Source organism: Folsomia candida, unplaced genomic scaffold, assembly GCF_002217175.1.
Source record: "Folsomia candida strain VU population unplaced genomic scaffold, ASM221717v1 Fcan01_Sc003, whole genome shotgun sequence".
Lineage (NCBI taxonomy): Eukaryota > Metazoa > Arthropoda > Collembola > Entomobryomorpha > Isotomidae > Folsomia > Folsomia candida.
The window spans coordinates 8,288,072-8,310,533 of NW_019091195.1; the positions used below are offsets into that span (position 1 = coordinate 8,288,072).

The window sequence follows — 22,462 nt, forward strand, 5'->3', positions numbered from 1 at the left end:
CTGGTCGTTGGTACATAGATCTCGCCACTAAATTACACTCGCCATCTTGTCATGTCAATTTATTGCACACAATGCAGCTCTTCTCCAGAGTATAAGACTACTCGGGTGCTCTATATTTAGTTGTGACCTCAAAACCCAATGTTGGATAACCCGTGAGCCAGCTAATGCGCACAGTAATCTTTTTCTAAGCACGAACAACCTTTCACCCTTTCCGCTCCAAGTATCATGTACGTATAAGCGAAATTGGAAATTTCCGGACTCTTGGGACTCCTTGCTTTCTCTTGGCTATTTTCCGAGCTTGTGCTCTTAATTAATTCCGATTCAAAATTTTTAGGTTATGTAACTTCGCTATAAAGCTTTTCCCGAGTTCTCCAAGACTTTATGATGTAACCAATAATAATAAGGACCAATTTCGTTGTAAAAAACAACCCATTTCGTACCACTAAGATCACTTTCAACTCTTTTACTCAAATATTTGTCTTTGCTTTCAAGTTGGACCCCATAAGAAGACGAGCTCGTCAAAAACGCCTTTGTTGACTTGAACGATCCATTGCTGTGAGCGAACAAGGTCTTTGAGCAAAGTTTAAGAAGATTAGCAAATGTTGTGTGCTGCTGCTTCCATCATCGCAGACAAAATTGATTAATTTTTCTTTATTGCATGAATTCATATCTATTTTCTGGGAAGCTTATGTCTACATACACACATCATAATAAAAGTTCACCACAGTTCAAGCAGGTACTTGCTTGTTTGGCTTGCCCAAAGATATTAATACAGCTTTTAAAGTAATCCAATCGAAAGTGTGTGCATTAAATAAATTAAACCTCCAGCGTGTCGTGTGTGCGTGAGTGAGGCAAAGGCTGGGTTTAAATACGTTGAGGAGTTATGATTCAAATATTTTACATTTTCTATTATGCTTTTTGTGGAGTTACCCATATAAGTGAATACACTTTCGTTTTACCAGAGGTTGCTGCAAATTAACCCATTTACATGATAATGCATTTCTTCTGTACACATATAAATTATACATAAAAGGTAAGCTAATCTCTAACCCTGTCGCGGTCTGTCCAGTTCTATGTGCAGAACGATATCCAAGAGTAGTTTACGATCAAGATTCATATTTGGATTGTGTAACTATGAATATACGGCAAGTAAGTTCAGGTGTTAATCTTTCACGGCGGTTAATGTCCAGCACATGACTATTATATGCACCAAAAATTGAATCTCATGTTTCCGAATTTTCATTAAACAAATACTGGAAAATTTTTTAACTATGTGTACGTGATATTTTACATTTTGCCGAATATGAAATTCTTATTATGCAAGGACGTAGTACTTATAATACTAATTTAAAACTACAGTTATTTTGTTTAATTACGTGTTGTTGAAAAGGGAAAACTGCAATCTGATCAAAACTATGTATGTACTTAAAGTGACTTCATTTTTCCCAGTAAACAGGTATGCGCAATAAAATTAATTGGAGGATAGTTTTCTGGACACTTTAATTCGGATTTGACTTTGGTAGAACCTACACCTACACATGTACCAGTAGCTACCACAGTATTTTTGAAGTACTGAGGCGTGTTTATCAATTCGCATAATCTATACTGGTAATAAAATCACTACTCGTACCAGAGAATACTATTCATTATACTTTCGATTGCAATCATACCAACGATTTCCTGTTTTAAAGTAGTCTCCAACTGTCATTTTCGTTCTCAACTTGTCATCTTGTTCACACAATTTGTGCAATAAAAGACATTACTAATTGTACTCATGTGCCCTCGGTCGGACGAGTTGCGCAATTAATTTTATGAGACACTGACAAAGCGTCTTGTGGTTGAAATGCATCTTTTTTTAAGTGTACCAATTGTGTCACATGAACGTAAACCATTATTCATTTTGAAGCATGCAAAGTTTACTAATACTAAAAAATAAGTTCTATGCATACAATACCTGAAAATATGTATCGACACCTCTCTCTGAAATCAGGAGCTGTAACCAACTGGTGATGTTGATAATGTTCGAAATTTAGGGATATCGCTTCACATTTGCGGATAAGTCTTTAAATTCTGAGTAACAAAATAAACTATTCTCTTTGCAGGTACAATATATTTTTAGAGTTTACTCTTCCTTATCGCTGCCACAGTTGTACCATTTACCATCAATATAGTGCGTCAATTTATGAAGACGTCGACAGACAAGAAAATTAAGTTGAAAATATTTACTCAGTTTTTAACTTGTGCATATATACACACATGCGATCTTGAGTACACAAGCGCATTCCTGTAATTCCTTCTTCCATATGTACTTACTCTGTTCCAAAACCACCACAAATTTCTCAGTTAGTTCTAACAAAACTGATCGGTTTCCAAGCATTGAAACTTCACAAGGAGATAATTGCTTAACGAACGGAACAGCAAGAGTCAAGCTGAATGGACAGGTTGAGAGTTGAGTGAGGCGACTTTGATTAGAGTTCAAGTTTGATGTCACTGGTGTTAACCTCACAAATACTGCTGGTAGACTGACAGTTCACGACTACTGCTTTATGTCACATTGCTCAAAACCCAATCACAGAACCCTTTCTTTAATGAATTACATTCGTGTGAGCGATAGTGCAGTGACGAGTTGTTCAATAAATTGACTTGACGTTTTTCTGTGGCTGAACCTCCTCGAAGTGATCGAAAGGTAATACATGTATCTCAACATGCACGTGAACAAGTAAAAGTCCCAATAAAAGTCGGATACAGCACAGCACGAACAAAACAACATGTACACGACGCTCCTTTTACAAGCCAAGTTACATATAATACGAGTTTCTACTTCTTTTCAACCACCTTTTGACTTTGCTTGCACTCCTCGTCCTCTCCCTCGATGTCTCACGTCAACTTCCAGTTTGGAATGAGATGGAAGAATGATAGCGAATTTCCTTTGCGTTTACAAGTTTGTGCTTTGACAGGTGCCGGTGCTTAATTTTTTACGGGATTTGACTCAACCAAAAGCAGACGAAACATGCTTTTTTAATATTTCGCAAAGCTGACTAGATTCACTATAAGCTGGCTGAGGTTTTAGAGTCACAAAAATTTAAATTAAAGAATTAAAGAACCGTGTGTGTAAATACTTTAGCAAGAGGACACACCGACTCACCCAAAAGTTGGTGATCAACTGGACTTGGCTGGCAAGTTCTCTCTCTTCCCGTTTTATTCACTCACTTCCCCACAAATGTATATGTCCTAACAAAACCACGACCCAACCGATCCAGGTCGTCTCATCTCAACTTGAGACTTTTGCTCTGGTTTCTTGGACAAACTCACAACGAGCTCCTATTGTGTGCATTTAACAAAGAAACACTGTTCAGCAGCTATTACTTCTAATTTATGGACAGGCCGCACAAATGTGAACTACAGGTACATTAACAGCGCTATAGAGAATGTAGCCACATACAACTTTACCATTCATTGAGGTGGATGAAGTTAGTAAATGAGTGAATTTGGATTTAAGCTTGAGAAACCCTTCTTTGAGTACTGTTTCATTTGCCCGGAGTTCTTAAAACGAGGATAGAGTTTTACAAGGGAACTGGCCAAGGTGTACAGCTGCTCCTCCCTGGTCCTCCCATAATGGATGAATCCACACGTACATTAGCCGAACAGCCGAATTATTTTATTATTTCACATCACTTATTTTTATTTTGGCGTTCAAATTATTCAATTTCGTATGACTTGTACGCCAAAATAAAAATAATAGAAGTAGAAATCATACTAATTTGAATAATTTGAACGCCAAAATAAAAATGAGTGATGTGAAATAATAAAATAATTCGGCTGTTCGGCTAATGTAATTGTTGATTCGTCAATTATGGGAGGACCAGCTGTACACCTTGGCCAGTTCCCTTGTAAAACTCTATCCTCGTTTTAAGAACTCCGGGCAAATGAAACAGTAAAGAAAATCTGGAGAGGAAGGAAAAGTAAATTTTTCTTAGGTGAAGGAAAAGTAACCATAAAGTGATCATGTTAAAAGATCACCATGGTTACGGCGAAGCCTAGGTATGCACTCAGCTGCAACTTTGAGAAACTCCCACTGAGATTTCTCCCCAACCGTTCGTTGTACGGAAAACATGTTGAAACAAAATAGTTAGAGAATTCGGTTTTACAGTGACATTTTTCTTATTTTTCCAAAATTCCAATTCCTTCAGGTGGAAAGTCCGATGCCTAAATTTTCAAATCTATTTCTTGGCACCAAGGAAATGTTTCCGACCGGGGGCTTGCCATTTTTACTATTCTCCTGGATAATACGCACATTTCAAGCCTTTGTTAGACTTAATCGGATGAAAACTCATGGAATTAGAGCGTTTTGAAATATTGTCATTAAGCAACCTATTTACGTGGTGTTAGGTTACTGGTTGCTAACGTATGCTAATAATGTCAGGTTTATTTTTTATTAGCATTACTATTTCAACATATGTAACATTCCTTAAAATTCTGAAAAAATAAGCATTGATCAAATTCCATGAAATACAATAATAATAACTAATAATAATAATAAATAACTAATCCACCCACTCGGGATTAAATTAGTATGCCACGCATCCACCCATAGGAAAGTTCACAACGTTTAAGAATTGATATTATGATTTTATACATTTAAGTTCACACTTCACTAAAAAGAATTAAATAAATACATTTAAAAAAACAAACTTAGGTGAAGGACGCGCTTAAAATATTAAAACAAGAAGCATTACAAAATGTTACAATATCGTTTAATATTTAGTAACTTTTCTTCACCGTGGGCCCAACTAACAGAAAAAATACTTTCAGGCATTTTGTGTAAACGAAATACGTAATTTTTATATAATAAACTTGCTAGATTTGAATTATTATCTTTCAATAAATAGTGACTTTGCGCATTTGGTATAGAGAAAATTTGCCCACATTCTGACTCATTTTAATTCCTGAAACAGATAGACTTTTCGTTTTAATTGGTTAAACAAGTCGCTCTTTTAGTTGCATTTAGTGTTACTTATCGCTGTGAAAATGAAATAGGTAGTTGGGCCCACGGTGAAGTAAAAGTTACTAAATATTAAGCGATATTGTAAAATTTTGTAATGCTTCTTGTTTTAATATTTTAAGCGCGTCCTTCACCTAAGTTTGTTTTTTTTAATGTATTTATAATTTTAACCCGATCAGTGCAGGGATAAATATATATTTTGACTTCTTGGAAACTTGGAGAATATGAAATGGGGTCTACACATATCTATATGGACTATCGGGTATTGAAAAATATTGAATTTGTTAATAATAATATTATGCACTGACCAGTCAAAATATCATCAAGCGCAAACCCCCTTAGTTAGTGTCGATATGCCTCTATATTTGTGTATATGTTGAAATAAAACTGTAAAGTTTTAGAAAACATTAGCTCTCAAAACCGTTTCATATTCAATACTTCTATATTTTAATTCTTAAACGCAACTTGAAAAATTTAAAATATACTTTCAACGCACGCCCGGTTTATACTTTCGCCGCCCAATAACATAGATTGGATATGGTAATTTTTGCTATCTCAACCATGTTATTGGCGAAAGTATAAATCGGGCATTAGTTTTATTGGGGAGTGGAGGAAAAGCCCGATGTTTCTGGGTTGGGAAAACCTCTACTTGATAGGCGTCCGAGATCAACATTCGGCTCAAGATCAAGATTATTGCCAATTATATTTATATTGCGATTTCACACGTTTAAGTACCTGTAAGTGCACTCAAAAACATATGCTTAGCTGATTATGATTTTTGTTCCAGTGTGCTGCTGAACACAAGTGGCCATCAAGAAATGCAAGTGCAAACCTAGACCTGGTCAATTCCATAGATGTCAACTCTTACTATTAGTGCATGCAGAACTTGTGGATCAATAAGGACAAAGTAATGAAGAAAGGATGAAACTGGATAGAAAATCAATTTGAGGTTGGCCAAAAGTGCACTAATATCTCGAGAGTAATAAAATATGCAGCAATCTCCCCTACATATTATGAAGACCTGGGCATCTGGTCTATGTAATATTAATATTGCCACATGACATGAGTAAAAGTCAACCGAAAATAAATCATGTAATAGGAAACGACCAACACAGGCAATAAAATAAATGAGAAATGGAATAACTCCTCTGATTTACATCTGTATGCATGCATTACTCATCTACACAGCCAGGAATCCACTAAAGTTGCACCATTTATTTCAGCAGCTACTTTGAATGGATGCATAAGAAACAAAAACTTTTAGATCAACATTGAGCTAATCAGCTTCATCATTATTATGAAAGATCCACACAGGTCATCCCCAAATATGGACGAGTCTCATATTACCAATTTCGCTAACAACTATAATTTTTACCATAATAATGGAAACAGTGTAATAATTACTGCCATGTAAGAAATATGAGTCTTGTCTGCTAAAAATGTAGGAGTGACCATTGAACTCCTGAACTATTCTTTTTCAATACTTTATGTACATGCGTTAGTTAAACCTATGCAGAAACGCTATTCAGCACAATAAGGGACAAGGGTGCATGGGATCGAACTGAATCGATGTCCAGCCATTCTGGAAACCGACAAATCAACCGAATGACAATCGGTGGTGGGACATGGGACGAATATGCTACAATTTTATTGCACTGGTCAGAAATGGGGGATGAATAAATGAGCAGATTCAAGGATAGATATTGGTCCCATTACATGTGATTGTGTAATAATCATCCCTTCTGCATACTCTCGGTTTAATCGAATTACATATAAAAGTACAATCCACTATTGGAAAGGTCACTCGACAACTGAATTATCATTGTGACTGTTGTCCAGAGGGTCAAAGAAATAAAGACATCTGCAAAATCACGGTGGTTACAACCATTCATGGGGCGTACGGATATTTAACGTATTCTTGTAGATATCTATTTTGTGAGGCTGAGCAAATACAAATGTATACTTACATATTTGTACTTATAGAGTATCGAATAATAATAAATATTTTTATTAGAATGTATATAACTAAAATACTTCCCTGTGTTATAAATGCTGAACTTTGTCATTCGCCTACACATATTGAAGTATATGTTATTCTAAGAAAATGTACAAGTCAGTTATCCGTAATATTAGAAGGGGGTTGGTTCAACCAGCTTTGAAATTGCCAATAGGTTATCAGAAAACCTTTCTCATCTTTCAATTCAATATACATCAGTTTAGTAATTTATCAAAGGAAACTCAACTGTTGGAACACACCAATGAAATTCTTGCCGCAGGGGAACTGTGTTCTAATAAAAGTCGAGAAAATTGAAAATTTTGCAATATTTTGTCTGTCGGTAAATGTCCAAACTCACTAAAAAATAAATTAGTTTTTTCTGCCATGAGCTATTTTAGTTTGTTTTAGCAAAATCTGACTTCGCTCTTTGGAAAAATGCAAAAAGAGGGAAAGTTGGCCATCAAATTCAATAATCCGGTTGAGCAGTTAGCATTCCCATCTTAATTTTTATTTTATGTGAAAGTCCGCAGATTTAAGTTATCCCACCCACGCTTGACGCTCGCAGAAATGAACTTTCACTCAGAGAATACAAAATTGCATGTCTACAAAATTTTGAGTTTCCATAAACCTGACAATAAGGAATGACAGTGCTGACACAGCCAATTTCAATTTTCAACCCATGACGCTTTCATAGTGCTCCATTGAATAATATATACTTCACACACACACATACATCCTGGCTCCTCAGCCAATAGCTTATTGTATTCTACTTTATTTTTTGTCGCTCGCTATTACCCAAATACTAGCAATACAAGCATCGCTTTGAAAAGACAAATATCTGTGAGATCGCAATGACAATTGGATCTATGAAAATTGATAAACATTACATAAAACGATAAAAAAAATAGCAAAAATTGCGTACATTTCTATTTGAAACAATAATTTGTGAGCAGAATTAACATCTTTTAATTATTCAATCCATATTTCCTGTGAATAAAAACCCAATGAATTCTTCACGTTTAACGTCGCTACATTATAAAGCAGGAGAAGAATATGAACAATAAGAGAACAACAAAGAAAGACACTTAACCCAGAGTTTCTATTCTCGTGCACGCTGTCTAAACACGTTGCATATGTATATTCAGGACATGGAATCTGGACAAGGTGCGCGTACAGTTTTCTGTCCACCAACCCAGTTTGTGAATCTTATTATTCTTAAATTTTGAATAAGAAGCTTAACCCACTGAGAAGACTTTCTCCTTTCATAAGGAAATCTACTCCAATCCTACGACGAGAAGTAATCCAGCTTGGCCTTATTCGTCCAGCTTATAGCTTAGCATTTTCCACGTCCGAAGGGACATACATAATTTGTTCCATTTCAAAACTTGGAATAAATCTTACCAACGTTGGCAGCGGATGTGGCAAATAAACCAGCTTTTAAGCAACTATGTATGCAAGAAATGGTCATGTATGAATTTCGTATTTCACCTTCTGGAGAGGAGTGGTGTGACAGCAAAAGAAGCCGTGTTCCCTGGCCCAAACTTCATGTTGAGGCTTTGCGTCAGGAAAGTTCCCTCTCTTCGTGTCTCTTCCGTTTGATTTGGCAAAATAATTTCCAATATTCAAAAAGTAGACGAAGGAGGTTAGACGAGAAGCGGTGACGGGCGTAGTCGCTTTCTCTCTTCTAATAAGTCTTCTCTCTAATTCCCTTCCGTGTCCAGCAGTCAGACAAAGTTTTAACAATGTTAGCTCAACGGTAATGTTTCAGCGATGGTGGGAATGATATCAAGCGGTTTGGAGAGGTTGATAACCCGGAAGTGTTGATACAATCACTCAACATTAGTTTCAATCTCTTCAAGTTATGAGCGACTTCAGGACTTTGAGTAGTAAAATAAAGTTAATTACCGACTTTTCTTCTTTTTTGGTCTCTTTTACGTTCACAACGAACCGCAGTCATCCCCACGAGTCTCTGGATAAAGCACTCGCATTAACTTGACGTGATGGTGAGAAGTTTGGTTTGAAGGAAATGTTCCAATCCAATAATAGTTTCCGGAATGGAATTACCTCCGAACAAAGAAAACCCATCAACAAATTTCCATAACACAATTCAGGTGGTCTAGCGAACTACTCTTCCCAATAAAACTCCTAGATAACAACGCTTTATTTATTTTGAAATCTCATCAAACGGCTTCCTCTCCAAGTGGCCATATTAATTCTGCACTGACATATTGTTTGGAGTGTACAACTCGCTGATTTACATATTTGCCTCTGGAAATTATTGGTTCTTGAAGAATGACTAATTTGTAAGCATTAAAAGAATGAAACTTTAGTCATCTGATATTGGGTCTTCAGTTCTTCAAAGTTTCAAGTTGCGAAATAGCACAAACATGACATATGTATATGAATCAAAATAATTAATTTTGGCAATGAGACACTTGTGAAATTTTCAGCCTACAATAATTATGCATAAAATCACATTGCACATGCTAACTGCGTTTTCACGCCAACGTTTTACCCCACGGGTGAGTCAATTATCAAGAAATATCAAATTATGTGTACGCACGTGACTTTTGTAAAAAAAAATAATTGGTTCCTTCTGTTTCAACCTTCTGGAATTCTTATTTATTGTAAGTTGAATCTCTACCTGAGTCGCACTGCACTATTTTATCTCAAGATGATGATTTGCATAACTGTTAAACGACTTTCACCATTATTTTGGGTTCACTTTATAAATAGAGTTCTGTAAATGAGACTTTCCGGAAATTAATGAGGTTGAGAAATATTTATTAAATAAAATAGAGCAATTACTGGAACAATAGTTAAAATTGCATAGTAGAAATTTATACTTGGTTTATGTCTGCTTAAACATTGGAATGTTTTGTAAATATATTTGCATTTCCTCTCCCAAAGAATGCTCTGTCCTCATTATGAGTCCTCTGTCGCTCAATAGGCAGATTTTTATTATGAAGTGTAATGGACAAGACATAAGATATTGGAATTATCCTTTCCATACAAATTATTCACCTGCACGTGCAAGCGATTTGTTGTTGTTCCAGTTGTTCTTAACGTACATACACAAGTCGAAGACAGGTTTAAGAAATTTTGCAACTCTTCGGCACTTGCGAATTTAACTAGTCTTGTTCTTACAACAGGGGCTAAACGCTAAACTGGAATTTCATTGAAGCAAAATAGACGTTTTTACTGTTCTGACAGATTTCCCAACTGAATCGTTTAGTTTAAACGACCGTTTAAATGAACGGAAACGCTGATGTTTGAATGTTCTTATCAACTTTTCCGGTTTACATACGTAATATATTCACATTATTAATTAACGTATGTAATGACGTAATATATAAAAATAATGTATTTCTGACGTTTTATCATAAATTAGTGTTGACTTTCGGTAATGTTCAACAATGTTCAACCAGAGTCGAAAAAATAATTCTTGTTCCGGATTGTCCCATAAACTTGCAGGCAAGGTAAGTTGCACAATAGAACTCACTCAATTTGTGGAATAGGAAAACCTGTTCCTTTCTGAAACAACGCTTATTGTTAGATTGGGGGACCTGTTGACATGATCTTCTCCACAACTGTCTCACTTTTGTACAGCTCACATCGAATGCTGTTTATCACACCCTATTCTTCTAGGAATAATTTCCTGGGGAAACGGAAGAATCTCTGGATGACGGAATTTATTATTTGCTCAAGTTGGAATCACGACAAGATTACAGATTACGCTTTGTGCATCCAAAGCATTCACTCCACAAAAATTGATTATTAAATGCTGCACATGATTTTGTCAGAGTCAGTCGAGTCACACACGTCCCCAGTTAGGGCTTGAATCCAGTGGAACGTAGCATGAACACGCAAAAACAAGGCAACTCAACGTTGGAACGTGAACATGGATTTATTTTGAGCCACTTAATGAACTGATAACACGAATAACATACAACACAACTTAAGTGGGAATTTCTACCCAACTGCAAACGTATGTATATGACCATGAAAGAGCTGATGAGTAATAAATGTGTTTAAATTTTAAAATGGGTTCCTCGAGAAGAATATTACTCTACTCTGAGATTCCATGGCATGATGATGATGAAGAAGATCAAGTCAGGAAGATCAAGTGGATTCAGTCAGTTAATTCCAGCTCCAGAAAACATCTTCCTCCAACAGTTCACACACACTATAAATTATGCGATGAATACTTGAAAGAACGCACTTCCGACTTTTAAACGACGTCAATATAAAGCTGACTAAGTAGTAACTTGCGAGTTGCTTTGGCAGGTTATGGATTCACCATATTTCTTACGACAACGATACCAGCTAATCTTTATCTTTGGATGAAATAGTGTAATGAATGCGAGGGGAATGATTTCGTCATTTTTGACGAACTTCAACACACTCTCAACTACGGAATTGGAATGATCAACTCAGATGCGGTGTGTGGGTTAAATAACTTAAATGAAGTGAATGAATGAAGCCAATACAGAGTCTGGCACATTCAACAGTTGGACCGTTGTTTGCATGGAGTCAAACGAAATAAACTAGTCGCCACCAAACCAATATACTACACCCTTTCACCCTTTATGCTCACTCATAAGTTGGCTTTTTATGAATACTCGCAGTGCCATGTGTACTTGTGGCCATTTAGTACGTGGTTGTCTCACTGCTCATAAAGCAAGTAAGTCCCCTTCTGACTTGCCTTTGATCTTGAGTCAAGATATAGTTTTAGGAAATGTATGGAATATTTTTTACACTTGTTGATTCCCTCCGTCTAGATACATCCATACAACATATTATTATTCCTTTTAACTCGTAAATAACCATTGTGAATATTTTTATTTATACCACTGCGGATATTTGTGGTCAGTTTGCATATGTCGTCTATCTGTTTAACGTGTTGAGGGATAAAGAAATTGTGAGGATTAAGCAGATTGTTTGATCAGGATAATTTTCGTGTACATTTTCAATTTGAAGTTATTTCCAGCCAGCTCAACACACTATGATGATCCCTCTGTAAACATTGATACCTCATCGTAAGCTTGTCACAAGGTCAAATCATGGTTAGATATGCATGTGTACGTGGCCGAATAGAAAATTACACAATAATGAGTTATTACATTTTCAAAATGAGTAAGTGATGACGAGCAATTGTGACACTGATGATGAGCAATTACAGACGAATAGAACAATTAAGCCTGCTATAATTAGGTTAATTATATTTTTAGTAGAATTTGAAACTTTCCCTTGAGATGAATCTAATGTAACTGCGACAGATGAAATAAAAATTTCTTTGATGTCAATTTACATATTGCATAGTTGACAAGTAAGTATATAGTCAGTTGAAAATGCTATTCGTGAGAAAATGCGAATGTCATGTAATAACGGACATGAGAGAAATAAGCTAATTATTTAGACGAATAAATTTGTAAGAGGACAGACTTGGTAATAATTTTATAGCGATGTTCCTTGACGATCACACTTATTGCATTGTTAGAATTGACTGCGGTAGCCCGAGACGTTGTTAAATAATTTCTTAAAAGATTATTGGTACTTTAGCGTTTCTTTTTTGCAGCAGTACAGCCAACCTTCAATATCAAATTATTCACAAAAACATACTAATCCAATATTCCGTGTATGCTTAAATTCCATGATTACCGACAGACAGACGGACACATGGCAATTACATAAGGCTCGCTAGACCTGGTACATATCTTTAGCACAGAATAAATGAATGTGAACTGAACTGGGAGTCAAAATCTTCCAAATGACTTTCCATTCACGCCTAAATAAAGCATTTCAAGTGCCAGCATTTACAGCCACTCATCATTCCAACTTACGAGGAGGAGACCCTTTAAGAACTTTTGAGAAAAGGGTTGAAATAATTCAACGAGTTCATTTGCATGTAAAAATACTTTCATCAATTTTGTATTTAATGGTTCTCCATTTTCCCCAATCACACTGTTCAATGTTACTCAATATTTATTTACCATATCACAACGAGTTTCGTTGAAATGCGTCGAGGCAGCTGAGGAAAGGAACCGAGAAATGTTGATAAATTACAGAAAATTTGGAGGGGATCCACTTAAAATCATTACGACCTTATAATAACAATCCTTATCCGCTTGGCACATCCTGTGTTTCACGGTGAGAAAGGCCAAAGACAGTCGCTCTCCAGACTCATATTCCAGCGGCAGAGGGATTTTACTCGTTGGGAATGTTTGCAGGAGGCTGTCGAAGGAGTACACGTTTTTGCGACCCCAATTCATTCTTCAAGAGTAATTTACATTCAACAGGCTGCTTGAAGTTACTCCGTATCTGAAGTCGGTCGGTATGAATGTAGCAGCGGAGGTTTGCTGGTAGTAAAGAAGGAATTAGAGTTTGATCTAGATAGCTGCCAGTCCTCTCAGAGTTTACAATACTTCCTTCCGCTACACGAAATAAGCCCTATAAACACGTCCTATTTTGTGCACTATATGGATTTCAGTACAGATGTCTGCATAGGATGTTGACTGCTAATTTAAGATCACTTAATCATTTCATCTCTAATTTGTCTTACTCCAACCATGCGACCAGCACTATTGTTTTATATGGTCTCGTACTGTGTGATACACAGCAATGAAAGAGAGGATAATTTTTCACATAATTTGTTTGCGTTTGGACTGATTGCGAGATTATTTGAAATTGTCCTCAAATAAAATATTATATGAGAGTACCCACTAACGGACAACTTTATTGTAAATAAATATGTAACCCGTCATCGAATTTTATAATAAAATGTGGTTGTATTGTACTACGATATATGACTTAATAAGTATATAGGATCCTTATTTAAATGTGATTATTTGATAAAAAAAACTTCAAAGGGAAAGAGGTTTGGGAAATCCAAGCTTCCGTTTGTAGAAACCGAAAAACGGTCAAAAGCATCGAGTTTTCTCATATTCCATTGTTGCTTAGATTGTGGAGAAAGACCGGATGAATGCGGCCCTTAATTCTGGTAGATTGGCACCAGAGTTAAGAACCACGATCTATAATTGAACCTATTCACATGCAGTCAGACATTACGTAAGCAAAAGTTAAATCCATCACAACACAAGACAGGTTGCGGATTGGAAACGGAAAAGGGCCTGCAAGTCCACCCTAACAATGGAAATGCCTCGTTCCTTCGTGATCTGATAAGCAGAAGCCCTTCAAATCGGAAGGATGAACAGGTTTCGAGGTTCCACCATTCCCATGTTCTCATCTTTTCGTGACGTCAAGCAAGTCACGGAATTTGTTTCATTGACGAGAACTAAATCGGTGTGCGTCGCATGCCACGACAAACGACAAAAGATTCACTTTCAATTAAAGTAAATAGTAATTTGCAAGCTTTCCCCGGTATAAGAAAGTCATGTAGTCAAGTATGTAGCATCCTGGGTGAGAACAACAGCGAAAAGGGACTAAAGATTATTCGTTCGTTATAAGTTATTCATGAGCCAAGTGATAACAGTGCAACTGTATCCGGTTTTCGTAACAAAGTACTCGGAACATTGAAGGGTTATGGAATTTCCATTGTTTATAAAACCAACAAAAAAGCGTCACATTGGCCGAGAAAAAAATCCGCCTTTCAACGTTCAACCTTTCATAATATCGCATTTCTCGTATTCTCTCTGATACATATACATGTAAGCAGCAAAGAAATATCCGATGTACATATTACATATAGAAAGCTGGCTTAGAAACAAACAATCGCCTAACCTCCAGACAATTCCTTCAACACGTTCTGTTATTCTGGAGACAGATTTCGCTTAAGTGCAATCCCGTGTCAAATTACCTTACAATACGCCAACACCTCGCTGCTTCTGAGAGCAACAGCGTCAACAGATCAGTTAGTTGTTATGCAGCCTTAAAAATATGTGTCGTGTATGTTTGCATGATGCTGCTACTGAACCACAAAATTTGCATTTGCAATTCCTACTTGAAGTTAAACACGGAAGTTGAATTAGCTGCTCAGATGTGATGGAATTATTTGATACTTTTGACATTTGGCTCAGCATGAAATTAAAATACAGAGTGTAACGATACAAGCAAGCATTGTGGAAATATCGACCAAGGTCATGCACAGCTTTGTGTCAGCTTAAGATTCATTTTTACTTCATAATTACAATCGAAGTTTGGAGAGTCTGATGAACATTAAAATTTAGATGAGTTATGTGGAGTTAAGTAAGGCGATGATTAAGATTAAAAGATAACAAGAGTCTCATGGATTGTTTTATGGATTACAGGAACATCGTGGACACAGACTATCTAGATAAGTACATGTGTAGATAGCTACCCTTTAGTCTTTGTAGTTGTATGTAAAAGTCGTAATGATACATACACTAATTTCTTATCTCATTTTAGTGTCCATCATTACCATTCGCCCAATAAACTTGAGAGACACAAGGAGATATCCTAAAAAGGACAGAGGAAATGCAATGGTTCGAATAAATAACATGCCATTTTGTATTTATTTCATTTGTTTTATGGTGTAGGTACATACATTCTGCAAACAGAGCGTATGGACAGGACTCTGATATCTTATGAAAATTGAAATCCCTAACCCTCCAATTTACAATAATGACAGTAGTTGCAACAAATATTTAATTGCACGTTTTTTAATTTTTTGAAAATTCAATCTTGACACGAGTGTAAGTATAAATTCGTCTAAATTCTCAGCCTCTTGTCACGCTGAAGGTTGTGTAGCGAAGGTGTCACGATTGAAATTAGTGCATTCCCTTCAGGCAGTTTCTCGCAAATTTATCGTCTCACCTACAATAAGCCAGACCGACACAGATTTTCATTTAGCCCTGCTCAACGAAGCCAATTCATCAAGTTAAAATTACGACGAAGGTTAAGTATTGTAAGCTTCCATTCCTCTGGCATCTCATTATTGTTAATTTGCATCGTTTCTCCCCTCCAGTAAATCAATTTTATTTAACTAATTGTATGTAATTGGTGATCTAAGGTGATGCCAATAAAATAACAGAAGCTTATAGGTCATAGGTGGCAGTGCTGATAATGATAAATAGCCAATAGCTATTTTTTATTAATGAAACGTGCGCTGCATTGCACCTCAACGTCTCATTTTGTACATGCAAAATGTGTGTAGATACACTGTTATATAAGTGTGTTACCACGTGTGTATTGTAAAACTTAAAATTCTAACATTTGAAGTTTTGTAAAAGTGAATACATATGCATGCATGCTATTCATGTTGTCTTTATAAACTTATGTACATCCCAATTAAAATATTCAAGTCCAAGAGACGAAATGAGATTCATTTATGTCCGTGCGTACATATGATGCATGTGTCTACTCGCAGTTATTATTATGGAGAACCGTCGCAATTAACCTGCGAATTATTAAATACATTATATGCCCAGAATGGGAAATCTCGAGTCACCATGTTTCGTGAGGTGATTAGTGCTTACGAGTAAGGAGAAAAGCTTGCATTATTTCTAATTTTAGCCTGTTGTTGACACCAAAAATAGCACGTTCACAAGATTATTTGACACCTTATCACTGTATAAGGTTACGACAAATGCCCGAGTTACAAAATGAATTTTCATTTTAAAATTGTCGTGGGTTACAATTTATTTTTTAAATATTTTGGCTGGAGAATTGGTTTTTCGCCCATGGGAGAAAAACCAATTTTGAAATAATTTTAAAAATGAATATTTTTTTGCAACTTGACCATTTGTCGCAACCGTTAAGGGAGAAGCGTTACCTAGATACTTAATGTCAAGCAATCGTGGCACGTTCACTTCTTTCATTTCGACCAACTACTGATCCCCGTAACAACATATTCTCCAGGGGAAAAAAGTTTATCAAATGTAGCTCTTAGAAAGTTACTTTACGGCGCAGTTCTGTCTGCTCAATAACGAGCTTTCACAAGCTATAGTTCCCAGTCCTCAATCACCTCGTTGTTGTATTTTCCTAAAATTATATGAAAACATGGAACATTTCATACGTGTGTATATCAGAGTTCTCGATTACTCGTCTATACTTGAATAACTAGCAACCATATTAATCTTTAGGCTCATAACTTGCTGTGGCTTAAAAATCTACTACGTTCTTGTTAACATGAAGAACACGGCGAGAGTATGTGCATTGTGAACACGGGTTTAGATTTCACCTTGGATAAACAAATGAGTTTCATCAACGTTCAGATTCAGATCGCACTCTTTTGCTTTCACCATCCAATCGATCTTATCCTGCCACGTATTCAAGGTCTTCTTCTCTGCACTACTTACTACATACACCTTGGCACCTTGCACTTTCTACGAAATCCAGACTTCCACACCAGCAGACGCGGTGAGTGGTGAGCGAGTTTTTCCTTGATCAACGTCGGTGACTTATCTTATCAGACGAAACTGGGTCACCATTTCTCCTTTACAAGATTAGATTCTAGAAGTGGTTGCAATATTTTACTGTATCCGCTCTCTCGGAAATTTGCATGCAATTCATATTTACCAAGACATTGAATATAAGATATAGTCCCCTCATGAAGAATAAATATTATGCGCAATGTCATTTCCCAACCAATCTACATAACTATGCATATTTCATGAAATTATGTACATGTATTGACTCCACGTAGGTAGTGTATACCTTCTGCACTCAAAATCCAACCCTACCTGATTTTACATGAACAGCCAAATTGGATACTCGTATTCTTGATCAGGGTCTAAAACGTTTGGTTTTCTTACCTGTAAAAAACAAGAGACATTTATTAGTCATACATTCAAATATATTGTAACTCCAAGTTGATAATTAAGTGCATATTGAGAGCGAAATTGTTCAAGCAGAACCATTGAATGATTTATTAATGACACACTTTCACAACTGTCACTTTGACTTTTGTGTCGGCATATCCAGCACAAAATGAAACAGACTCCAGGAAGACTGGCAGCTGTTCTACTTTCACCAATCACTGCAGGCAAGGTCATAGTGAAAGGACTGACAGACGACAAGGATAAATTACTAGCTCCATGTTGAGGGTGGTGAACTGAATAAATCTCGTAATGGAAAACTGGCCGAGCAAGTGCTATGAATGCACAATCATTCTGCCAGGTTGTCTTCATGTCATATGCACGGATAACACATATGAACACGCCTACTCACTAAATTTATATATAACACTAATGAAAATGATTGGTTTGAATCCTACCGATTATTCTAGTTATAATTTATATTCTACTTTCAACCATGTGCGCAATTATCTTAATTCGCTGGATGATTTACCGTTACGTGTACGCTTAAGTGAAGAACTTCAAATTTTATAATTTTTGACATTGATAAATGCGCAGATGTGTAAGTTGCAGTTGAGTAATCTCGGAAATTCTAATTTAACTCGCATGTTGTTGCCCGTTCACTTAAATGAAATGTGAAAAGGTCGATTGACTTTCCATCAGAATTGAATTACACTCTCATAATCTCATCCGAGATGCGACATGATTTCAGGAGTCATCGTCCTCAGATAACTTGTGATCATTTATGACATTACAGTGCGGCGGGCGTGCATTAACCAAAATCCGTTAATTCCCCTCATTATATGTGCTCATAGACGAATCACTCCACTCCCACGCCACCATCTCGCTGGCTTTATGTTCGCGTAACTCTTGCTTAAGTAAAATGAGCAAGTTTAAAATGTTGAAGGGATTTGGGAATCCATAATTTTCTAGCACATGCTTACGTCTAAAATGCAGAAACCAAACAGTTTCAACGTAGCTTTGTACTTAATTGCTATCATTAAATTAGATAAACGTACTAAAGTTCAGAAGAAAACATAATTCAAACTGTGCCATACTTTAAATCAGTAAACCTCCTCATGTCATAATTTTCACGTCTTGAATGTATAAGTCCCATAATTTTTTTTGTGAGTTCATAATACCTTCAAAGAGACTGTGGTCATGAAAAGACGATTGAACTCTGTTTGTACTCACCCCGTGCATAATGACATTGTGCATTGATGAACATTGTGCAGTTGTCGTTCTTTAAGTTTCTAGAGTTTGTTTGTGGTATTATTTTCATGTGCGGTTGTATTCATGTTCATTTCGAAACGAAAGCAGAGTGAGTTTATGATTTGCAAATAAAACTTAATGCGACCAAAGAATGATAAGACACGTATCTTTTTTGTAGGTACGTACTCACGTAGTTCCTTCATTTCTTCATCATTTCCCATGATTCAGCCCTTTGTATTCACCTTCCAAACAATCTTATTACGGTAATAACGGATAAGATTAACTCAAAACCAAAATTTGAAATTTTTAAATGCTCCCAATTACTACAATAAGCTGCAATTTTGTTCGCTCTCCCTCGACCAAAATGAAACAGCTCGTCGTTACAAGAACTACGCGTGGCGTGGCGTACCATCAACAGTTGAAATTGGTAAATTGCAGCGAGTATTGTCGTTTAATATGTCACAGGCAGTAATGTTGTGGTTGGTTAGATAATAAGGGAGCAACTGTACTTTTAACAGGACGGACGATTCCCCCCGTCTGTCAACTTTCACTCTTCTTCTTCGTCACTGGTTTATTGCTCACTGCAGCCAATTAAAATGATGAACAATTGCTGAAAGGAGTCCTACATAAACTGTCAGTTGTCATTTGTTGACAATATTTTATAAATTAAACATTTTGAAATACAAGTTCTATGGTGCGGACGGAATATTGAGAAATTAATTGAAGTGTGGTGCAACAGACTTGTAGCTTTTATGGGTCGAAGTCTAAGATGAGATATGGTTTGTGCATCTTTTATAATAAATTATTTTTAGAATAAAGAGATTGCACAACGGTTCTGTTAAAAAGTGTTCCCTTTTTAAGAGAAGAAGACGACGGCTACCCATCACGCAGTATTGTCAGTGTCACAAATTGCCCAAGAATTCACACTCGCTAATATAAATTTCCACGCATGTCTTCCCACTTGAAAGAATGGATAGATCAATAGAAAAATAGGGTTAGACTAAACCATAATCACAATCAATCCATTTCTAAGCAGACGAATCATTGGTATCAATCATGCTTGCAACTCTGTTGATCACTGCGAGTTATCTCTCCCTTAATGTTGTGAGGTATATTGTATTGTTGGCATAATAGTCAGGAAAGACTACCTTAAGGCATATTAATTCAAAATTTTTTAAACATCTGTATATATGCAAATATCCATGTATGCGCGATGGAAATGACATTGTTGCCTTCGTTTATTTAATTGATAAATACGAGTTTCGTTTATAAATCTTTAAAATCTGATTGCAACTGTACCAATCCAACAATGCTTACTATCATTGAACTGCATTTGAGAAACAAGTCTAGAATTTGTTTGTGCGGATTGTATGACAATAATTGAATAACTCACTCGACATAGAACTGAAGATAACAAAGCCGTCCTAATCTCCTAGGCTTCTGTTGAAACTAAATGTAGTCCAGATTGGCTGCCATTCATCGTATAATGAGTTTTAGAGCTAATATATGTACATGATCCATGGTTTTAGAACGAGGAGCAGGGCATCAGAGTTCAGTTTCTGATTCTGACTTACGCACTGCTAGAATTTCCTATTTACTTCATACTCCATAGATCAAACATTCGAAGTGAAGTGGAGCTGTCATGATTATTCTAAATTCCAATCACACTGAGGAGGAGAAGGTCACTACTTGTCGGGCCCCGATTTCGATCTCCTTTGGATATGTCGTAGTACTACATGAGTGTAGAAAAAGTGAAGGAGGGTTAGACTCCATGAGCCCATTTACGCCCGCCACACCCCCTCAAAGGCGCCCAAACCCCCAGAGTTGCCGCACTAAAATCATCGTCAAAAATCGAGTTTTGGTCAGATTTTCAAAAAATTTACATTTTTGTGATCCAAGATAGTTGCTCTATCATATCCAATAGCAAACTCAACTTTTTTGAAATTTTCAATATTTTCGAAGATTTTCTGACCAAAGGTATGTATTGAAAAAAATCGAAATTTCAAAAAAGTTGAGTTTGCTATTGGATATGATAGAGCAACTATCTGGGATCACAAAAATGTAAATTTTTTGAAAATCTGACCAAAACTCGATTTTTGACGATGATTTTAGTGCAGCAACTCTGGGGTTTTGGGCGCCTTTGAGGGGGTGTGGCGGACGTAAATGGGTTCATGGAGTCTAACCCTCCTTCACTTTTTCTACACTCATGTAGTACTACGACATATCCAAAGGAGATCGAAATCGGGGCCCGACAAGTAGTGACCTTCTACTCCTGAGCTAATTCAGCACTCTCCCAGACCCAGGCTTATAAGAATCAAGCTTCCGTTGGATTAGGAGCTTAATTGGAATTAGTAAGATGCACTTCCAACAAAGCTGATCTAGGTTTGCCTGATAGCACACAGCGCTATATGTACGTGTGTAGTTGTAGCAATATGCACGATTCTATTACATATACTGTATGTATTTGGATGTCGAGCACGAAGCAGACTATTTAACCAAGCAATGACTTGCAAATTTTCAGAATTTTGCATTGCAGATCACAAGAATTTGCAGACAAATTCTCATAAGTAATAGTGTCAAGAATGTCCAATTCAAACTCAAACAATTTGACGCCTAGATCTGCACGAATATTTGCCACACATGTTGTGATTACCCAGTTGTAATAAAAGCATAATGCCATATTCTATGAATACCCACTGTTTGCCGGCTGTTGGGCAACGAATTAATTTAATTTACAAAGGAATCTTTGTGAATATTTCAAACAAATTAATCTTGACGAGGGATGAATAGAAGGAATAACCTACCTTTGATTAATTGCTTGTTGAAGATCATAAATCATGTATCAGATGCCAATAAAATGATATAGGTTTGGAAGAACTGTACAATATCTGGCGAATAACATGCCTGGCATGGCTGCACATGAGGGTTAATGTTATCAACTTTATAGCACATCCTAAGGGAATTGAATCTATCAAATGATTTAAAAAATGAACACTTGGTATCCTTATGCCATCTAAATGTGCGGAATTAATACATGTACAAGTTACAAACGTTACATTTTTAGGCGTAAGAATAAGGAACAGCAGTGGAATATGTAGTTCCTGAGTAGAAAATTGAATTTGTGGCTCTCATCCAATTATCTGTTCTATTAAAACCAAGTAGCCGCCTCGTATCAGGAGTTCTAATCAAGATATTTTAGAGTGAGTTATTGTCATGTAATGGCTAATAAGATAAAGCTGGTATCACACTCCTGTAATCTTGTTTGGGTGGTTACGATGTTGATTTCCTTTTCAGCACTACAGACCAAATATCAATCAACACCTACACTTTTGTGTAGCTCAAGATATGCAAATTACTTGTACTGGATTTTCCATCACACCCACAAACAAATTAAGAAATCTCTCCCGGAATCAACTTCTGCCTATTCGTCTTATGTATTACAAGACATTGTAACAGCTATATATGCATCGTAAAAAG

General features: G+C 36.3%; 1 protein-coding gene across 5 annotated transcripts in view; it reads right to left on the minus strand.

The window, feature by feature from the left end:
• LOC110847912 (rap1 GTPase-activating protein 1) overlaps window positions 1–22,462 on the minus strand; it is a 122,018-nt gene that overhangs the window by 63,162 nt on the left and 36,394 nt on the right. Inside the window, exon 1 of one of the 5 annotated variants that reach the window (XM_022094951.2) lies at window positions 8,487–10,317. The exons of 3 other annotated variants lie outside the window; for them this stretch is intronic. In XM_022094951.2, the coding sequence (XP_021950643.1) occupies window positions 8,487–8,545 (59 nt within the window). In that variant the 5' untranslated portion in view covers window positions 8,546–10,317. Of the gene's footprint in view, window positions 1–1,954; window positions 2,842–8,486; window positions 10,318–22,462 lie in introns of those variants that run through there. One more of the 5 variants, XM_035849626.1, reaches the window with a different exon arrangement.